The 21,211-nt window shown below is 44.6% G+C and overlaps 1 protein-coding gene across 1 annotated transcript in view; it reads right to left on the reverse strand.

Annotated features, from left to right (window-relative positions):
• The window catches only part of KCNMB2 (potassium calcium-activated channel subfamily M regulatory beta subunit 2), a 137,760-nt gene extending 117,024 nt beyond the window's left edge, over positions 1-20,736 (reverse strand). The window contains exon 1 of the mRNA XM_074547412.1: positions 20,603-20,736. Within this exon, the coding sequence (XP_074403513.1) occupies positions 20,603-20,640 (38 nt within the window). The 5' untranslated portion in view covers positions 20,641-20,736. The remainder of the gene's footprint in view (positions 1-20,602) is intronic.
• Positions 20,737-21,211: the final 475 nt, after the last annotated feature.

Genomic DNA, 21,211 nt, shown 5'->3' on the forward strand with positions numbered 1-21,211 from the left:
GAGCAGTGGGAAAGGCTGCTTAATCACAAATGTTGTTGCTGTCCTGCTGGCCACACACTTGTGCTTGTGTTGATGGTTCTGCTGCTCATTTTCATTCCCAATAAAGCAGATTTTTGTCTGAGAAATTAATTTCAGGATATGACAGGCATGGCTATCACTTGCAAAGGCACCGCATCTGCTGCGGAGCTGAGCCCAAGGTGGCAGCAGGGAGTGCTCTGACTGCTCTTTAGGAGGAGTGGGGTGATGAATCCTGCCTGGGGCTGGCTCTGGTTTCAGGGTGTTAGGCTGGGCTGCCCTCTCGCAGGGCCAGCTGTTCCTGGAGGATGAGCTTATGGCCAGAGGAATCTTTGTTACCAACAGCCCTGCTGTGCCTCGCTTCCCTTGCTGCAAAATGATGAGGGAGCTCTGAAGGAGAGGGATAAGTCCCAGCCCTGCCTTCTGTGAGACACTGTTATTAGTCTGCTAATGCTGACTGATATCTGGTTTCACTCCTTTGCTCTTTATCCCCGGTGACATCCAGAGGGACTCTGCAGAGCTGGCACAGCTTATTACAATGTATTGCTAGATTGGGGGCTGTTGGACCTCAGCAGGTTTGTTAGTTTAATTTTGGCCAAACAGCAGACTCTGAGGTGAGGACTGGATGGTTAAGGAAGACATATCCATCCTCTTCCTCACTGAGCCAGGGGGCTGGAAGTGTGATCTGAGTGCTGCTGCAGCTCTCAGAGCCCTGCAAGGCTGCCAGCCCAAGCTGCATTTGCTGTCCTGTCACCTCTGCTGCTTCCATCACCTGTGGGGTGAGAGAGAACCAAGAGGGCAAAGCAGCACAAATGCCATCCCCATTCCCTGTGCTCCACATCCTCCCCTGTCATGCTCCCACAGAAGATCCTTTCCTTTCCCCCATCATTACAAACCTTTAAGTGGCACAACACATTTTGTTACAACAAAGTTTCCTGCCTGTCAGGCAGAAGGATCTGCAGAGAGTTTGCTAATACCAAAGCCATGGGAATTAATGTCACTCTTATCTTTAGCAGTTGTCACTCCCATTGCACGTGTGAGGATGAAACCAAAAGAGCAAAAGGTGCTTTGTGAGATACCAGAGTAAGCCAAGAAGCTGAGGAATAGCAAGAGAATTGCTCTGATTATTTTTCATGATGCAAATATCCATTTTATGTGGTCCTGTAGTGGTTTCTGCATTTTGGAACACTTTCCTTCAATGACTAGCATTCTAAACATCATTTTTTCTATGAGGTTGTTATTGTTAGTGTTATGAACTGTTTATTTGTTGATATCATGCAGTTTTCCAATGTCCTAGAATTTATTATGGGTATTAGAGATGCCAATGTTTATCCATTTTACACCTTCATTATCTGATCTAGCCCCATCATTACTCCAGATACATACAATGGCATTATCACTGTTGCCTTGTTTCATTATAATTCCCCTTTGTTTAGTGCTTTATTTCTAAGAAATAATTTGTTAGAAAACATGCTGGAGCATAACCAAACCCCATATTACATATGTTTGGATCTCAGGCATTTGACAGGAAATATCTGTGACTGAGAGGTGGCACAGCATCTGTTTTACATCAGTGTTCACAGACTGGGCCAGCAGCACAGGTAATGCCAGACCCCAACAGCCTCTGAGAGCCTGAAATATCTGTGCTGGATACCCCAGCCTCCTACATGTCCACAGGGAAGGTTTCCCCCCATGTTGAATGTAGTCTCTGCTCTCAGAAAATTAGTGATTTGCCATAGGAATATATGCCTCACCTGCAGTAGAAATGACTGATGTGTATTTGATTTTTTTTCCCTTAGTTCTTCTGAACTGAATCTCTGTTGTGTGAGCTTACACTCAGTGGTAGAGAGGGGAAAGGAAGAGAGAGTGGGGTAGGAAGAAATTAAAGCAGGGTTCAGCTGCCCCTGACTGAGATGGACACAGATGTCACCCTGTCATGGTGGCAACTGTTAGATTTTTATGCTGAGGAGGATTTTAAGGATCAACTCAATAAAAAGTAAAGTTGATACAAGAATGCAGAACACAGAGGGGCCAGAAGGACAGCTGTGACATGTGTGACATGAGGGGACTCCTGATAAAGGAAACTGCCTGTCCACCCTGGGCAGGGAAAGTGTGCTCCCAGCCTAGGACAAATCACTGAATGTCCTGCCTGAGAGCAAGCAGTGACAAAGCTGACCTGAATCCATTTTTAGCAGTGATTGTTCTGCTGACTGGAAATGTTTTCCAGCCACAGGGAAGCTGCACTTGGCTATGAGCAGGTTCTGCCTTGCTGGATGCCCAGCAGGTCATCAGTGTGAGGTGGTGGGATGCCACCAACAGTCGAGGAGGACAGGCTGGGTTTGTTCAGCAGCCTGGGCTTGTTCAACAGCCCTTCCTCTGATTGCACCGTGTAGCTCATGGCAATCATTGGCCACAAGTAACACAGAGTCACAGGAGGTCTTGTAAGAGCATCTGCTGCAATAAAAGCAGATTATTGTATCTGTATTTTAGGGAAGCTTGGAGTGAGTCTCAGTTTGTAACCCCAAACACAGCCTTTCATTCCCCTCAACGGCTGGAAGGGAAAAGTTCCAGTTTCTCAGCTTGTGAGGTGCCATTAATAAACAGACCCTGGAGAAAATACCAGAAACAATGTTTTGGAACAAATGACATGATTAAAAAAGTATATTTCATCCAGCAAGTAATTATCACACCCGCTGACATTTGCTAAGATATAATTCAGTGAAAAATAGAACCTGTGTTTCTGCTATAAATTCTGGCTCAATTCCCACAGATACCAATCCTCAATCTTTAGCCAAAATTTTCTGAGGCATTGTCTGACACAGAAAATGGACTCTGAGTTCTAATGGAAAAGCTAATTACAGGAGGTACTGCAAGACAGGGCAAGAGATGATGTCTGTAGTGTTTAAGACAAGAGTGTTTGGTACACATTCTTTTCCAGAAAAAGACCTCCCTGATATCAGTAACACTGCTTAGATGCAGAACACACCCACAGACACATCCTACTCCAGTATTGAAAAGCATAAATTGCCTTCTCTTCATTCAGCCCCCAAACACCTGCAGCAGTACCAACAAATACCATAAAAATTAGAAATAACATTCCAGTTCTGAATGCAGAGAAGCTGGGGTATGTCTGTTCACACAGGGAGAGGTGTGAGGATTTGGTTGATAGGTGAGAAGTCAAGATTGATTCTGTATAATATAATATTTGGAAAGCCTGTCTATCTATTCATCAGGAATGGCTTCACGTCTGGGCAGAGGTGGCAGCTGGGGCAGTCAGGGCAGCAATGCCCATCTTGGGACAGCAGAATATCGTGGGGGGCATTGATGTCTCTGCAGGCATTGAGACCTTTGGCATCAGGTCTGGATTCCCAGGTGCCTTTTCCCTGCTTAGCACCAGGAAGCTGCACTTGGCTTTGACAGTTTTGCCTGCAGGCTGTGTGAAACTGCACAGCAATGAGGGGGCTGCCAAAGGCAGGGTAACAGCAGGGCTCTGGATTGCAGGGAATGCGCTGCAAAATGCATTTTTGTGGGGGAGCTGCTCTGCACTGAAGGCTCAGCCAGCCGTGGCAGTCCTGGGAGCCAGCAGGGGCTGGGAGAGAAGTGCCAGCTCCCACATCCAGAGCGGCACCAGCAGAGAGCTCAGGGACCCCCACCCAGTGCTCAGCTTCCATCACAACCCTCTGAGTGACTCGGAGCAAACACTATAATTCCTTACAGGGAAAGGAGAAATAGAGACCTCAGCTCTCCAGCAGGTGCAGGGAAGCTCTCCAGAGCTTTGTCAGGGAGGTGGCACAGCCTGTGGTTGTAAAGGGCTGTAAGGTTCCTCTTGCTCCCTGCTGTTTCTCAAGCCCCATTTCTCATTCAGGACATGGTTTGACACGGCAGAGCAGTGGGTAGGGGCCATTCTTTATGAGGTTCCTCTCCATGCAGAGCTGTTGTGTGTATCTGGCCAGTTCCTGCTGGATTGCCTGGACACTGCTGCAGCTGGATGGAGCTGTAGTTCCTGCCAGGCACTATTTTCTGTATGCTGCAGTGGCAAGAGCTAAACATCCCAAGCTTAACAAGGCTTTTCCTCCCCTGAGGTTTTGCCTGCTGTGTCTCAAGATCACCTGTGTTGGACTGTGCTCTATAAGAGCACCTTCTGGTTGCTCCCATCACTGCACCCTAGCACAGCTCTCTGCCACCCAGCTAATTCTCATGGCATGCCTGAGACCTTCCCATCCTGTGAGCAGCATCGCACAACTCTCACATTTCAGCATGCAAACACCACCAGAGATCACATATAGGCATTAAAAGCACTTGTTGAAAGGAGATTCTCAGATGGAAAAATTAAAGAGCTGTTCTCCAGGGTTTGTGCCTGATCACACACCATCCCTGCCCTAAGCTGAGATTAATGTTTCAAAGGAAACACAGTGTCCTGTGGGCACTTTCAGAAAGATCCTGCAGAGCAGCTGAACCAGGGTAAACTTATTAAAGGCACAGTCTTCTTGCTTCTTTCTCTGCAGTATATATGGGAATAAACCCCTTATGTAAGTGTATGTGTGCTATCAGGGATGCAATGGGAACTTTGGTAGTTCTCATTACCCAGGGACAGGGAGGTCTGTCACCCACTGTTACAATGCCAGCACATATTTGTGTGATGGTGTTGAGGGCTCATCTGGCCACAAAGAACTCATGCTAAGTCCTGCCCAGCATGGAATTCACACAGGAAAAGATTTAATGCAGAATATATGGATGGTGGGGAGACAAAAATCCTCTTCACTGATTGTCACAGCTGGCATGGGATCAGCTGGGTATGGAGCACCTTAAATTTGTGTCCCTTGAGGCATCAGGAAAGGAGCAGCAACACCTCACCTTAATGCAAGGTGAAAATCATTGTGTGGAAGTAGAAAGGAAAACTGAGGTTGCCCTTGGGAAACAAGGGAATATTTGTCACTCATTTAGGAAACAGCAGGGTAGGACTTGCATGTTGGCTAAATGTCTGAGTAAAGTTCCTGGAGGAGAAGGGATTAATGTGTTTTCTGGTACATGTTCTAATTTTCCATCACACTGTGGCAAGCTTACCGTGGTCATGACATGCTTTGTGATAGTGATCAATATCTAATTAGGCAAAATGCTAATTTGCTAGTGCCTGAAGCCTTAAACCTCACTCTCCAGAGTGAGCCCCCGGTGCATTACTGCTGTCTGTGACAAATCACTTGTGTCCTAGCCCTTGACCTGGCAGGGTTAACTCCTATCTGACAATGCCACTAGTTCACTTTAACCTCTTCTTTTTCCTTTGTGTGAAAAGCTAAACCAAGGCTCTCCTTCAGCAAAACATGAAGCAGAAGGTGATACTCAGGCAGATGTGGAGGGGTAGCTGTGCCCGGTGTGCTGTTCATGCAAGAATTAATACCACACTTTTAAAAAGGCACATTTTGGTGATCCACGTCTGCTGCAGTTTCCTCCTGCATCGCGAAGAAGCTGCTGCCATCCGTGTCCCGTTTTTCCTGCCGGGGAATCCATAGCTGGTAGTAGAGCAGCACCTAGAGGTGGATGCCAGGGACAGCCCTGCCCAGGGGGCTCTGCACGGAGGGGCACAGGGGGCTGAGGAGAGGCGCTGCAGATCCAGGGAGTACCCACACCACTGCAGGGCTGTGGCACAGAGTGTCCCAGAGTTCTCCCAAGTGTCCCAGAGGATTTGGGGTCAAAGCAGAGTGGACCCAACCTTCCTGGATCTCAGGACCATTCATACCTTGTACGTCAGACTTGCCAGATCTGTGAGACCAAAGAGACCACCAGAAATGATTTCTGTGGGTTCTTTCTGATCACTCACCTTCCCAGCAGGAAGGGAAGGGGAAAAGGAAGCCAATTTTTACTCAGTGATTCCTCCTTCTCTCCTTGTTCCCCTTGCTGCTCACTGGGATACAGCTACCTCTACATGGCTGTTTCTCCCAGCTTTTTCTAAAAGATAAAACAGTCCTTTACACCCGGTATTTTCTTCTTTTCCTCACAAAACTAGTTTTGTATTCCAATTAAGTCACTTCTCAGGCATTAGCTGTTCCATAAGCCAAGAAACCAGCTCATCCTTTGTAGCCTTTTGCCAAGGCTGTGGATCTGCACTTGCTTTGGTATTTAAGCATTCTGGAGAAAATAGGGATGCTAGAAACAGCGCAAAGGGAAAATGAACAAAAGCTGCCCTTCCTACATGTGCCAGCATAATTCCATAAGTGTCACTGGCCACCAGCAGACAAGGAAAGCACCAGGAGGATGTGGCACAGACTGAGGCCCTGCCCCAAGGGATATTCCTGACCTTAGTGCTGTTCTGTCTGTGCAAGAATTATATCTCAGTTTAAATAAGATCAACAGTAGGGCTGGAATAGCACACATAAAGCTGGTCTGCTCTGAGAGGAGACTGCAACATTAAATCTCCCAAACCCTCACAGCAAACTGGAGGGCAGTGCATTTAGGTGTCAGTGACTGTAATGGGCATTGTGTTTTCACTTGCTGGTTCCTAATGTGCTGGTCACCAGCCTGAAATAACCAGGGGCCCTTTCTCACTCCTGGAGCCACTGCTGAGTCACTAACCAGCACTCCTGGGTGCTTTGGGATATTGATAGCCCTAGGACAGAGTAAAGGTGGTTCTGTGGTTACTGAAGGGGAAGGGGAAATGCACCTCACTTTCATGTGATGAGCAGCAACATCATGCAGCCCTGCAAATTCCTCATTTCTTAATCATAACCAGAAATTCCAGCAAGAAATGGTGTATAGAGCCATGCAGGATTAGCAAAGTCAATAAAGCATGTCAGCAAACAAATTTATTTCTAATACTCATGAACAAGACTCTCTGCAGGTGGAATGATTTGCAAAGATCAGACTGTGCAGGTGTCCCTGAGGCTGCTGCTTTCTCTCCTACTTGACCAGCAGCATTGAGGGGCCTCTTTCTTGCTTTTGGAAGCAGTGTAATGAAGGGAAGGATTTATCTCTGCTTCTGACTTTCAAAGGGATAAAAACAGTAGAAGTTTGATTCCCACTCCTGTGGTAGTGTGTTGCTAAGTTTCTTGTGTTATTCCCCCAATTTATGTATTGTTCTCCCCTATTACGTGTAAAATGGTTTCGTTCCCCCGGTTTTTCCCGCCACTGCTAGACTGTCAGCTAAGTTGCTATAGCAACTGCTATTCATAGTTGCCGATATGTAATTGCTTCTCCCCTTGGTTTCCCTTATAAGTGAAAGTTGTTTCCTCCCTGTCCAGTCAATCACTCCCTTCCTCCTCCCAGGTTTCGAGAACCTTCTCCTCTCTAGAGATGGTGGTTGGCTGGGGCCCCAGGACACCTCCTTTACCTTTTGATTATTGGTCTCCATGGAGTGTCAGTTCTGTGAAGTTCATCCCCTCACCTTTCCTGATTGGCTCTGTCTGTACCCACCCCCCTTGCTTTATAATCCTGTTTTCACCCCCTATGAAAAAAAACTTTTTCCCGGATGGTTTCCCGGTGTTTGGATGCGGCATCACCGTCAATAAACCGATGTTTAACCCCCGGGAAATGGTCAGTTCCGTTCCTCTCATATACCAGCGAGGTACGCCAGTCCGCAGCCAGCACAGCCCGAGGCCATCAGGCTCCGAAGGGTGCTGGCCAGGAATTGCAGAGGGGCGTCGGCCTTTCGCCCTCAGCTAGTCGGACTCTAAACTTCGGGCCACATACGATCCTCTCTGCACACTCCCTCACTGGTTTCTAAGTCTAAAAACTTCTGAGCTCTGTGACTTGGTTTTCCTTTCTGGGAGAAGAGAGATGGCTCAATCCCATCTCCTTGTCCAACAAGGCACATTTTGTTTTTTCCAGTTTTCCTTTCCAACATCTAGCTGGTATCCTCAAATGAGCATTTTTGCTGCTGCAGCTTTTCTTAACCCTTTGGGGAAAAAAAATGCTTTCTGTAATCTACCTCTAAAGTATTTGTCTAGATGAATGAAAAGGGCTAAAGGAAGATACACTCAGCAGAGGAAGCTGTATAATTGCCAACAAAGCATATCCTGTGCAGGCCCAGACAACACTGCTCTGCAGAGAGGCCAGCTCTGGCAGTAAATTCACTGATGTTAATGAATTAATGTGTGTACTTTATCAAACCTACGGAATTGATAAGGGCAAGTGGCCAGCTGGAATGTGTCAATGCAGCTCCACAGCATTTGGTTTGCCCCTGTTGGTCAGGCACTGCCCATAGGGCCAGAGCACACGAGTGCCACAGGGGGAAAGCTGCTGCAAATGAGGGGTCCTGCAGAGCCCCTGCTCACCAGATGCTTCAAGAGGTTCATTAATTGCTTTAAGAGCAGCAGATGAACTGAGGGTTCCCTCAGGAAACATGGAAAGAAGCGGAGCAGGAGCGTTTGCAGTGGGGTTTCACAGCAGCTGGAGCAGCTGGTGGGCAGCAGCTGGGCTGGGCAGTGGCAGCAGCTGGGTGGGCTCTGTCTGCTCACACCTCTTGGCATTAATCCAATCTGCTGGGCTTCTCCTTCAGAACTTCCGTGGGAGATCAGCTGTGGCATGTGTTTAACTCTTAGAAGGTGGCAGAGAGGCTGGTCTGGAACCCACATTAACAGGGAAACTCTCACAGCCTGTGCCTTGGTTTTGCAGACTGTCAGCAGCCTTGGCTGGTTTTTCAGCAGGTATTGGGTCTGATGGTGTGCTCTTTATTTGCAGTGAAAGGGACACAAGTAATGGCTGTCTTGTTCAGTGTCATGAATGACTACTGAAGTCAGCACTGGCTGTGAGAGACATTTCCCTCATTGAATTAATTCTGGTGTGCAAGGTTTCATTAAATACATGGAACATATATTGACCAATTGCTGCAAATCCTCTCCTAACTGCAGTTATTCCTTCTTGTCCTTTACTTATAAACTGAATCCATACTGGAACTGTACAAGTGACAACTCACTTAAAAACTGACAGTAATGTTGTGTTTCCAAACTCACTAATAGGAATTACTTAGCCTCCATAGAGGAAAAGGTTGTATTTCCCATCCTAAAGGTTTAAGCCCAATCCTTGCCTAGGGTCTCTTCTGTTTCCTAAGACTCAGGAGGCAGCTCTCCTGTACTCCAGCCCAGCTCTGTAACTACAGGGCTATTCTCTAATCTCTTATTCCTGAAAGCCATTACTCTATAAACATGATAAATAGACTGCTAGAAGTGTTTAGCATTGAATATTCCTGAAGCATAATTATTCCAGCCTCCCTTGGCAGCAGAAACATTACTCTTATGTCAAAGATGAGGAAACAGGGGCACAGTGCTTTGTCCAAGCTTGCAGGACTGCTCAGCCCTGGGCTGTGATCCCAGGTGAGCCCTGTGAGCTGTGTTCCAGCTACTGCCAGTGAATTAAATAACAGCTCAGTGGAAGAGGAAAATGAAGCAGTACTGCTGAGGAAGACAAGGTATGGTTTTCAATGAGATTTGAAAATTGAGACAGGAGTTGGTTAGGTTGATATCACTGTGCAATCTAGAGATGTGAAACAACCAGCTCTCCACAGCTGGGCTGGTGGGAATATCGACCAGGTGGAATTACTGCTCCTGAAATGCAGTTACCTGCCATACTGCAGTGCTGCTTGGAGGGGGTTATTCTGTCATGGGAGGGAAGAAACAAACTTTTCGTTCTTTGACCCCAAAATCTTATGGAAACCTGGTGCAGTAACACAGTACTTAATTTTTCCTTGACTGCTTTGCAAAGAAGATAATGCCAGAGGAGCAATTGAGACACACTGGAGGATAGAAAGTTTATAAGGAATAACTGTTAACAGCATAAGGAACACATCTATAGTGTCAGGCTATAACTATTCTGCAATGGGAGAAATTGCAGAAAAGACAACATTTGAGTTTGCTGAGCCCCTGAGTGTGATCCCTCCTGTCCCTGGCACAGGTTGTGCCTTGTTGTGGTTCAGGTGGGCTGGATGGAGGAGAGAGCAGGGGGCAAAGCCCCTGGCTGTGCTTGCTCTGCAGGCCCTGTGGCTGAATACCATGGGGCAGATGACTGAAGTCCCTTTGCAGACTGCAGGGGATGGCAGGTGACAACAGGGCAGAGTGACACTGACAGCAGGCTGAGAACTGCAATGAGCTGACAAGTGGCAGGGAGAGACCAGGGTGTGCCAATGCCCACACCCTAAATGTGCAAGACATAAGGCAGAGAGGGAGGATTATGGATGCTGAAACTTTTGAAATGCCAGTTGTTCAAGAATGTCTGTCTTTGCTCTGATGCTCCCTCTCCAAGTACATTGTTAGTGGTTTGCTACATGAAATCCAGTTCCAGCTGACTGACACCTATCGAACAATGCACACCGTGGGTTGTGTATCAGCGTGGTGAACTGAGGAGCAAGAAAATAAATCCCCATTTCTGAAAACTGTCTTTAAAAAAAATTAAACCCTACACAAACAAAAATACCAAACAAGCTGCCTGTACATCTCATGCTTTTACAACTGTATGACCAAATACAGCTGCTCTCTACTCACACATGCTTGCTGGTTCTGCCTGAGTTAATGGGGTACCTGGAGCCCAGGAGGGTCCCCTCTGGTGAATCCTCTGCAGTTCACATTATGAAGTGTTGTCTGCAGAAATATTTTATAATTTTATAATACAAAAATTACACACCCTTTACACACCATGCTATTCTCCATGATGGCCCAGTGGGATGAGTGAGTTGAATAGGATTGCACCACTAGTGGAGGTTTACCTGCTCCTTTCCAAACTGGAAAACCACATTTTGTTTGAATGGAATTGCTTAGGGACTATTTAAAAACTAGCTTCCAAGGGTTTGGGAAACTTTGCTACAAGTTTATTTGGTTGCAGTATGGTGTCTGTCCAAGCACCCAGCCTCTCGTGTGCCCTGCTCTGCCTTTGGTGCTGCTGGAATCCTGTTTCTCTGTGATGAGGAACCTGCAGAGAGCAGATGGGTTCCTTGCTCTGCCTGCTCCCAGGGATGCTCCTGCTGTCCAGAAGAAGCCTGGCCCCTGGGAGCCCTGGCAATGGCTCTGCTTGGGGGGCTTGGTGGCTGAGTAGGACATGGCATGTGGAGCTGGAGACAGTCAGGGTACCGAAGGTCTCACAGAACACCAGCAGGATTTCTGGATGGCTGTGCACTAGGGTGAATTTATATGGATTTTCTGCTGCCTCAAAAAGGAGAACAGGCAGAGAAGCAGGGATGAGGGAGAAAGGATCAGCATTGGTTAAGCTGACAGCTCTGTTAATGTCACTGTGGACACAGCCACTTTCCTTTCCTTTGCCAGCAGCAACTTCAATAATAAGATGCAGAGGGAGAAGGAGGGAACGTTGCTGCTCACAGTGCTGCTGGCAGTATTTAGATGAGAATCTGGTGCTGTGATGGATGGCCATGATGCAAAGATACATAGTGATCAGGGCTCTGAAAATGCAGGCAGATTAAGTTGGACTGTGCCTGACTGCTCTGAAGGTGACTCTACTGAGAGCCAGTGGTTACATGCTAATCTCTTTTTGCTCCCCACAAATAATATTTGTGCAGGACTCACAACAGTCCTTGCAAGTATGTTGGCAGGTTCTGCTCTCTCACTTTGGCCTAGATCTGCTCGCTGGGCTGTGGAGTTCACAGGCAGAGGGGAATTTGTTTGGTCCTGGCAAGCCATGGTGCACATCAAGCCTGGGCAGAGCAGAGTGGTGCAGCTGTCCTGTCTCCTGCCCCTGGCCCCCAGTGCCCCCACTGAGCAGGCTGGCTGAATGGCTCTCTTGTCTTACCATGGGCTGCAGACAAACTCAATTCTTGAGCTCTGTACTGTTTTGTAGGAGTCTTTTTCCTAATTTTACTTTCTGGCAGGTAAGGAGGGGTGATACAGCTCTTCCCAAGCACCTCTAGCTTCAGGGCAAGGCAGTGTGCTCCTGGTGAATCTGGAATGTGCCTGCAGGCTGTGTGAGATGGGACAGCCTTTGTCAGATACACAGACACCAGTTAGGGCTGGATTGAACGGGATAAACCACAAGCAAGGAGTGTGAATCATGGTGACTGTGCCCTGTACCTGTACCAAGCCTGAGGAATGAAACTACATCTTTTTACACCCACAGTTTTAGCCCTAAACCACCACTTTAGAAAAAGAGGAGGGTGATATAGAAATACTGTCCAGGCTGGTTGGTGTTATCATTATCATCAGCACATGGGTTTGCACACTGAGTTTAATTGTAGTTACTAACAGTGTCCACTAAATTTTGTACCTCACATGGTGGCTCTTAAGTCTTACATTAGACTGTTGGACTAGGATTTAGGGCTCATTCCATCTACTTTCATGGATTCAGATTAAGTAAGAGATGTTTCATAAACTTCATGTGTATTTGGCAAAACTAGTTGTGATGGGCAGCTCTGAGAAGAACCATTCGTATAAATACCCAGACATCATTATTTGGATCCACATCTCCAAGGTCATTATGAAGAGGTAATCTTTGATATCTTTCAAAGCACCAAGTCAGGCTATTTCCAAGCAAGTTTCTTCTTGGAAATGAGTATAAAGCTTTAGTTTTAATTGGGTAGGAGTGAAACTGAAAATTATTAACATCTCCAACACTAGACTTCACATACAGAGCATTGTGGATATCTGTCTCGTGTCTCCACTTAGCCAGGGGCACTGTCTTTGCTGTCTCTTTCATCCAAGGACAAAAGGAATTTGTTAGGATGGCAAATGTTCTCCCATTCTTGCAAATTAGCATTAGAACATCACTATAGAAATATTCCATGCAATCTGGATTATGGCAATTAAATTTCTGTCAATGAAAGCTGGTTTCTGAACTAATATTTAAAGAAGATGAGAGAGAGATGTCTACATGAGGGGTATCACTAAACAGATTTCAGTATTTATTTTTCTGACAGAGATTCTGTTTCTCCTGAAAGGGTAATGTACATCCATCTTGCAAGGAGTTTCCTTAGAGGGTTTAAATGAAGAGTGAGGCTTTGAGAACAAAGTGAAAATGGAAGAAATATACTGCCACAGGAAGATCAAAAATGAGGCACTTGGGGCTTCAGAGAGTTATCATTAATCCCCTCCTGCCCAGAGGGCATTCCTGTGTGACCATCAAAGTGACACACATGCAGCAGCCTGGCAGTTTGCCACAGCTCTGGGTTTGATGGACTTTGCTCTGGGGATGGCTAAACCTCCAGCTGTTCAGAATGGCAGCTTGTTTTCCTCAACAAATTCACTCCCACGTTTATCTAACATATCTGGAGCCACAAAAGTCGATTATAAATTGTTTCAAGTGTGTTTTCAACACCTTTTCCTTACCAAAATCTGGAAACACAAGCAGCCATCAAAACCAGAGAGCTTGTCCTGCCAGAGCAGAGCTTTGCCTTTAGATTAGGATCAATGTCAAGCCTGGGTTGTACTGCCTAAGATGCTGTTGTACTTATGGCTAAACAAAATGTGTAATATTGTTCACTTATTAATATAGGAGGGAAATGCAGGTGTGTGTCTGTCTGGTGTGCTGATAAGGCTGTGAGGGTGACATTTACCCCCAGGACAGCACTAAGAAGTCCCTGGCTGGTTCTGTGAGGCACTACTGCCCAAGCAGTTGCATGGCAAGAACATATTTCAAATAGGTAAAAGGAGGCAAAGGTCAGACTTATATTCCAAGAGGCAAAGCGATCTCTTCTTCAAAGTGAGGAGAAGCTCAGGGATAGAGCTGAGGGTATCACTGAACCAGCAGTGCCTGAAATGGTTTGGTTCTGTTCACCTCATTAGCTTGGGCATTCTCCAAATCAAGGGATTTAGAGCACTGAGAAACTGTTTAAAAGTAACTGACAAAATGTAAGCATTGATTCTGAAAATGCTGCACAGGTATGATGAAAGAGTAGGTACATGATGGATGACAGAGAGATGTGGGAAGCGCTTGTTTGGCTTTGTTTGGGTGGAGTAAAGGATGAGAGAGAGGGAAAGAAAAGGATCTCCTAACAGTAGCATGAATGTGAACAGTGTGAAACACACTCAGACCACATAACAAATTCAGAGCCTCCTTTCCCACCCTGTGCAGCTGCTCACAGATATTGGGATGGTTACTAAGACAATGGCTGATGCCTGCAGATAAAATGTTTATTTGCTTTTATATAAAAATTGAGCTGGAAGTACAGCTCATGATTGCAAACTGGGAAAGAGGACAGATCTTTCCAAAGCTACTGCCAATCCCCTTACAAGGACAAGATTGGACTCCTGCATGTACTGAAGAGGAACCCATGACTCAACACGTGGATCTGGACTGAATTGCACTCACAGGTTTTTATTCATTATGACTCCTAAGCTCCAAAAATAAGAGCTTTCAAAAAGAAAAATTAAAAAGACACCAGAGGGGTGATGTCAAAAAACTACCAACAAAACAACCCTTCTGAAATAGAAATAATGGGAACAACTGTACATATTTCTCAGCAGTGAAAGAACTAAAAGTCAGGTGTATTCTGACTCAGATAAATCTTAAGTTTCCCCTGTGTACAATTGAGACTGAAAATTGGAGAAGGACTGATGTGAGGAGATGAAAGTTTCCTCACCAGATGAGGACTTGGCTCTTCTTGCTCAAATACACTTATTTTCAAGACTATTCGCTTTGTGATTGCTCTAAATCCAGGGCTTTCAATCTCTTAACAAAACTCCTGAGCACAGTAAATGCACTGCAATGGGATTCAGAGGAACTCTCACTGGAGACAGCAGGAGCTGCTGCTGCCAGGGATTGCACCCAGTGTGGGTGGGAGTGGAATGGGTGATGTTTTCTCTCCCTTTGCTCCATTTCCCAGTGCTACCAGTAACACTCAGACCAGTGCTGCATCATTTCCAAGCAGCCTCAACACCTGGAACCGGTGAGCTCATTATCCTGCAGGCAGGCAAGGCCAGGACACCCCCAGGAATTCAGGGTTAACTGCATTAACCTGGCTCATGTTTAAGCACGCTGATAGCAGCCTCTCAAAAGAGACCAAAGTTCTCAGGGCTCAGCTGGAGGATAAGGTCAGGAATTGACATTTTTTATAGTAGTTTTTAGAACTTCTGCCTCCAAACATACAGATGAAGTCCACTCCCTCACTTAATATTGTGACAGGAATTCTAATGCAATGAGGAATATGTGCCACATAAGCAGTACTACAGACCAGGGTAGGCAACTGGGTATTTTCTACAGAGGCTGTGAAATGGACAATGTTTGCATGCACAACCTTTCTGCTGTGGGGAGAGATTTCAGCTCTTCAGTTGTCTGAAAACACAGACAACAACTGGTCATGCATGAAGCCTGGTAGCTCTCCTCCAGAGCTCATGGCTGCTCATGAATGCAAACAAAACAGCCCAAAAAACAGCCCAAACTGGCCTCATCTTAGCCAGCCTCCATCACTTGTCTTGTTTGCTGACTAACACAGGGCCAGCTGTCTGGTTAGTGAGACAGAAGCATTAAGGTGGAGAAGTCATAGAAAAGAAAGACTGGGAGGCCCCTCAGGTCCATCTACTGCCCCATGGGAGGTTCAGCTTTACTTGCACCACTTCTCTCTGTTTTGCCTAACCTGTTTTCCAAAATAATTTCCAGAATTCCTGAATCACACACCACTCCATTAAGTATAAAGTAAAATATGTGCTTCATGAAAAACAGAGCTCTTCAGCCAGCAGCTTCTCTCTAGGGTGTCAATCTGATGTACAACATCCACTGTGTGGTTTCCTAATGCTTTCAGGAATCTCACTGATCTTTTGGGGGCATGCAGATCTCAGGAATAGGAAATGGAAGATACAGGCTGACATTTGCCTATGAGGTTGTTATTGGTAATGTGCATAGGTGAATTTTAGCTGGATGGGGTTTGTGGTGTGAAGTATTTATGCAGTTGCCTTTAAGACCTCAACTGGAACAAAGGGGGTTAGGCACATACTGAGCAGCTCTCAGGTACTGATCTCACTGAGGTTACTCTCCTTTTTCTTTGCCTTCCCAGGGCATAAGGTAAATTTGGACTAACTCTCTGTTTGGTTCATCCTCTTTTCCTTTCGGTTTTCATCACTGAGCACATTTTGATGGTGTGCATAAACATGGCCCCACAAAAGGAACCCCCAGGCTCAGTCCCACCATCACTGGGAGAAGATTGATGCATGTTCCATGGGGAGCCTCTTCCACACTTCAAATCCAGGGACTTCTCCCCAGGACCTACTGGAAATGGAAGCAAACCTGCAGCCCAGCATCCCACCAGGACTGTCAGGCATTACAGAACTCACACCAGTCAGTGCCGGAGAAAGAGAAGCATTTAAGGATATTGCCAGCACATTATGGATTTTAAAAGTTGCTTTTAATATTTAATATCCACATCTTAATCCCAGAAAAATAGCTGAGCTCCTAAACACTCTTATAGGGACTGTGAGTGGGTGGAAAGGAAGAATGTTTGTGAATGGATGTGAGGAAACAGCAGGGAGATTTCACAGAAGAGGCAATTGAGAGCTAATCCCAGGCTCTGCTGCGTGCCAGTGCCTCAGAATGCTCTTATTTACTGATGAACAGCAATTGACTGAATTGTACTATTTATACATTGTAAGCATTTTCCCAAAACTGCATATCTCACAGGAGTGTGTGGGACAAACTGGCAATGGAAAGGAGCAATTCTAAAGTAGTCAACAGGCCTGACTGTCATTTTTATTCCACCTGTATATGTAAAGATTTTCAAAAGTAGTTTTAAGGAAAATGAGAATCAACACTCTTGAGCTTACATTGTCTCTTACAATTTGAGGAGCTAGCACACATCTTGCATTCCCTTCTTCATGGAATATAAATCAGAGAATATTATACTTTAAGAAATAATTCTGGTCTGGCTAACAGCAGGAAAATCCATGATTCCAGTGATGGAGAGTAACAGTACAAGACTTATTTATTCATATCAGGTACTGCAGGTTTTACCATCAATTCCTGACTTGCCAGCAGCTCTCTACATTACTGGGACTTTCTCCACAGCCTCATATTCCAATATTTTCCTAGACTGAAGATTCCTAATTTGAAAGACAAGGCTTGATGTTGACCAGAAAAACAATCTCTTCTCTGGCAGATCAAAGCAGAGCAGACACATACACACCCTTTGCTTCCTAGCCCAGGAGTTTCACTTTTTGGCAACACTTCAGAAGCCTTAAGATTAGAGAAGAATATAAGTCAAAATATTTGAGGCTCTGAGAGGTTGCACTTCAATCTGGGTGTTTGTTGTTTGGGTTTTGCTGATTTTTTTAAAAATATATTTGTTTTTCTTTTTTTGAACCCTATGCAAAGCACTTAAATGAGGTGGAATTAGAGACACTGCCAAATTGCTGGCCCAATCCTTGTTACCTTTTTCCCCTACAAATTATCCTCCTGTTTGGTAATTGCTCTTGTTTTAGATTTGTTTGGGTGTAGCTTTTGTTGGGGTATTTTGCACTGCTCTGAGAATAAGAGAAAGTTGAGGAAGAAGAAATTCCTGGGGGTAGAGGAATTGAGCTAAAATACTATTCTCACATTCAGAACATTCACAGATGCCTTTAATACCATGTATCCAAAAGAAAAACATTTCTACCAGGGGCTTACCTTTGCCACTATTTCTCAACAAATCTCCAGAAGCTTTTGGTTGTGAATAGAATATTTCCCCCACTTTTTCAAACATCCCAGTATAATCAGAAATAAATAGATTACTGTTAGTTTCAACATAATTTCATGCTGTCCAGAAATAAGATGGGAGAAAAACCTTTTAGGTAAAAGCAGAAATTTCATTAAGAAGCAACATGTGAAACACTTTCTTTGTTAAGCATAATTAGCAGTTCAAAGACACTTGCCTTTCAAAGTGTCTGCTTTGATTCCTGTCAGATGCAGAGGCAGTGATATATGACACGACATTCATCAACTAACTCTCAACATAAAATGATGTGATGATTTTTCTCTAATTGAGGTGATGGCAAAGCAAGCTTCTTTTTTTCTTTCTTAAATGAGCTTGAGAAATAATTTAAATGGCTGTCAGATCTCCAGCAGCAGGTAGTAAAACACTGGGTGGAAGATTTTCAAATTCAGTTTTTGCCCATTCCCAATGTTTCTATTTTAGATGTATTTTACTTTCTGACATGTCACATATTACTTATAGGAATTGTTTTTGCCTGTTTTTAAGACATTGCCTGTTCAAATTTTCCTGCTGACTTCAATTTGACATTCTGACAGCCTTCTTTGAGACTAGGTGGCTCTTCTGAAACGTATTCCAGCTGAGAGGTTTCAAAGTAGTTTCATTTTAGTTTTGATCTTCCTGTGACTATCAAGCCTTATGCTGGCCTTTTTTTTTCTAGTTGGCTGCTCTGGTGTTTCCTTCTCTTCACTCTCCACTGACTCCCCAGCACATTTTTATTTTACTGGTGGATATTTTGTATACTCTTCCTCAGATGCTATTTTTCTTGGTCTCTGGATTCTACAATTCACATGATTCTGCCCTTTTTTTCAGAGTAGAATAGTAATTAAAATAGTCTAAAATAACTAATATAATAGCCAGCTAGAATGACTCAGTAGCAGAAGGACTTATGAGCATGAACTGCTCACAGCAGAAATCCAAGGTCTGTACTCCAGCTGAGAGCTCAGGAGAGAAGGGGTGACTGGTCCTACATCACCCTGCTGTGGCTTTGATGGCTGCAATGGGTTATTTCCATGTGCCCAAAACCTGCCCCTTCAGATTTTACACAGGCTGTGGGCAGCATTTCAGGCTGTCCAAAAAGAGAAACTGAAAAAGCCAGTAGAAATACTCCCTTATTTAAAATCAGGTTGTGAAAATAACTGTTCAGGTTATTTTTAATTCTTTTCTCTGTGTCTGTGGTTCAAGGTTTTAGGCACAATCCAGGCCTCCCGTCTGGGTTTGTTGCTCACACAGGATTTTCTCTCTCTCCCCTTGTTACCAATGTGGGACTGCCTGTGTTTTTGTCCTAGTGTAGCATATGAAAAGCAATGTTCTGCAGCAAGAAGTGTCCTGGAAGCCTTGGTGAAAAAGGAAGGTTGTATTTTGGAAAAGCAAATGTTCAAAGCTGCTGCTTTGTGTGGGGTGACTCAGCTGTCTGGGCTTGGGTTTGCCAACAAAAAGGCAGCAAAACTCAGTGTTTCCATGAGCCCAGAGAACAGTCAGACTGTCAGCTCTGGTACAGACATGTGAAATCTCCCATCAGCTGCAGTGAACTCTTTGCTATGGAAAGGGACGAATAAAACCAGAGCACTGCATGAACATCCCGTCAGGGTGAAGGAGCCTTGGGTCTACGTGGGAGAGGAGGGAGAAGGCAGAGGTAATGACCAAGAGAAAGATAATTTTTATATCCCCAGTTGAAGGTTGTCCCTCTCTAATGCCCTTGATGAGTTAGGGTCCCCCTAGAAGTTTTATTTTCTTCATGCACTAAAACACGACTCTGCTTTCTGGTACTTTACAACACGAGGGAGAAATGTCTGCTCTCTGTGAGCTGGAGAGGAAAGTATCTAAAAATTTGTTGATTCTACATTATTAGACTTGTTTGTTGATTCTACAAAACATCAAATATTTCAGGAACATGTTCATTCTGTTTCAAATACGAACTAGCTCTGTGGTCTCTGACCTACAGTTGTTTGCTATCATTTTTTTCCTAGAAAACTTTTCAATAGATATAAAATTGAATTATCAGTAAACAGGAAATAATGTTTTCTTTTTTGGAAGTAGAGTCAGGAAACTCCATGAAAGAACAGCAGGAGACCAACATACCACAGGTGTGCAGGCAAAACTAACATAACCCAAAAGTTTGACATTAGAAATACTCATTGAACAGTACAGAAAAAAACTCATTAAATGTCAAGATTCTTAAAAGATACCTTAGAAAACAGAAAGAAGGAGTGTCAAGAATACTAAGTCTTTAATTGCCTATTTTTGACTCATGTGGAGTCTTGTTTGTACAACAGAGAATCATTTTCATCCACTCAGCTGCCAGGTATGACACCCTATGAGTAAAAGATCTCATGTCATCAAATCCCATACAGAGTAATTTTCCTTTAAAGACACCATTTTAAATTTATCTCAAAGTCCAGTTTAGCTCTCAGTACCACATTTATGCCAGTACCACCAAATTGTACCAGCATTACAGGATTATGAACTGAGATCACTTACCCTGTCAAGTCTGGTTTCACACTGACACTTCCAAGCAGGGCAGGTGCTATATTTTATTAGTTACAGAGATTCACTGTGCATCCAGAAGCTGCCCTCTGCACCCTGCTTTTATAGCAGGATTCAATACAGCTGAGCAAATACAACCTCTGCATTATAGATGAGGTACAGGGAGGTGATGGGAGCAGGGTAAATGCTGTCATCAGGTGGAGTTTGCACAGGGAGCCAGAAGCACAGAGATACTCTCAGGACCAGGGAAAAGGAGGACGGAAAATGTGTTTGAAGGCCCAGGAAACCCTGCTCAATGGGTTTCTGTCCCAACAATCTCTGTAATCTCTACCCAAGGCCTGGATGCAATTACAACTCCACTATATTTCCATGCCTGACTTAAATTCTCAACACTGCAGCCAAACAGGGGGAAAACCTCCCAAACAAACCCAAAGTACTAGTTGGTAATAACTTCTGAACAGCAAACCAAGAGCAATTCCCCAGCCCGGAGTCGTCTCTACTCACCTCCATTTGTCTCGGGGATATTTAAGGCAAAGGCTCATTTTTGTCCTGCAGATTCCGTGCTGCTGCTCTGGGTTATTTTGCCAGGTCGTAAAAAGGCTCCTGAGCAAAAGGAAGAGGAAAGCAACACGTAAAGCAAACACAGAAGCCCAAGAGGAAAGCTACACCCTACAGAGCAGCACTAATAGCAACGAGACTCGCAAGGAGAGAACACTCCCAGTTAGTAACTTTTTCCATCGATACATCTGTTACAAAACAATTTAGCTGCAAAGTTCTCTTCCTCCTTGCAAGCAAGGCTTTGCTATAGAGGAGACCTCAGATAAACTAAGTGATGAATGTGGGGTTTGTCAGGGGTTTTTTGGGTTTTTGTTTTTTTTATCAAGTAAGCAAATTATTGAAATATAAACTAGAAGCTCAGCTGACTGCTTTAAAAATACACTGCTGGGCAGTAATTATGACAAAGTGCATTTGTCCATGCTTCAGGGTTTTTTTTTTTAATTCAAAGTTTTCAACAGAAGCAGAGTAATATTTGAAATAATCACCTATGGGAGTTTCTGGCTAGCAAGTGCAGCAGAGGTGAATGTTCAGATGATTAATAACTTAATTTTTTAA

Source organism: Zonotrichia albicollis, chromosome 9 (assembly GCF_047830755.1).
Source record: "Zonotrichia albicollis isolate bZonAlb1 chromosome 9, bZonAlb1.hap1, whole genome shotgun sequence".
In the NCBI taxonomy this organism is placed as follows: Eukaryota; Metazoa; Chordata; class Aves; order Passeriformes; family Passerellidae; genus Zonotrichia; species Zonotrichia albicollis.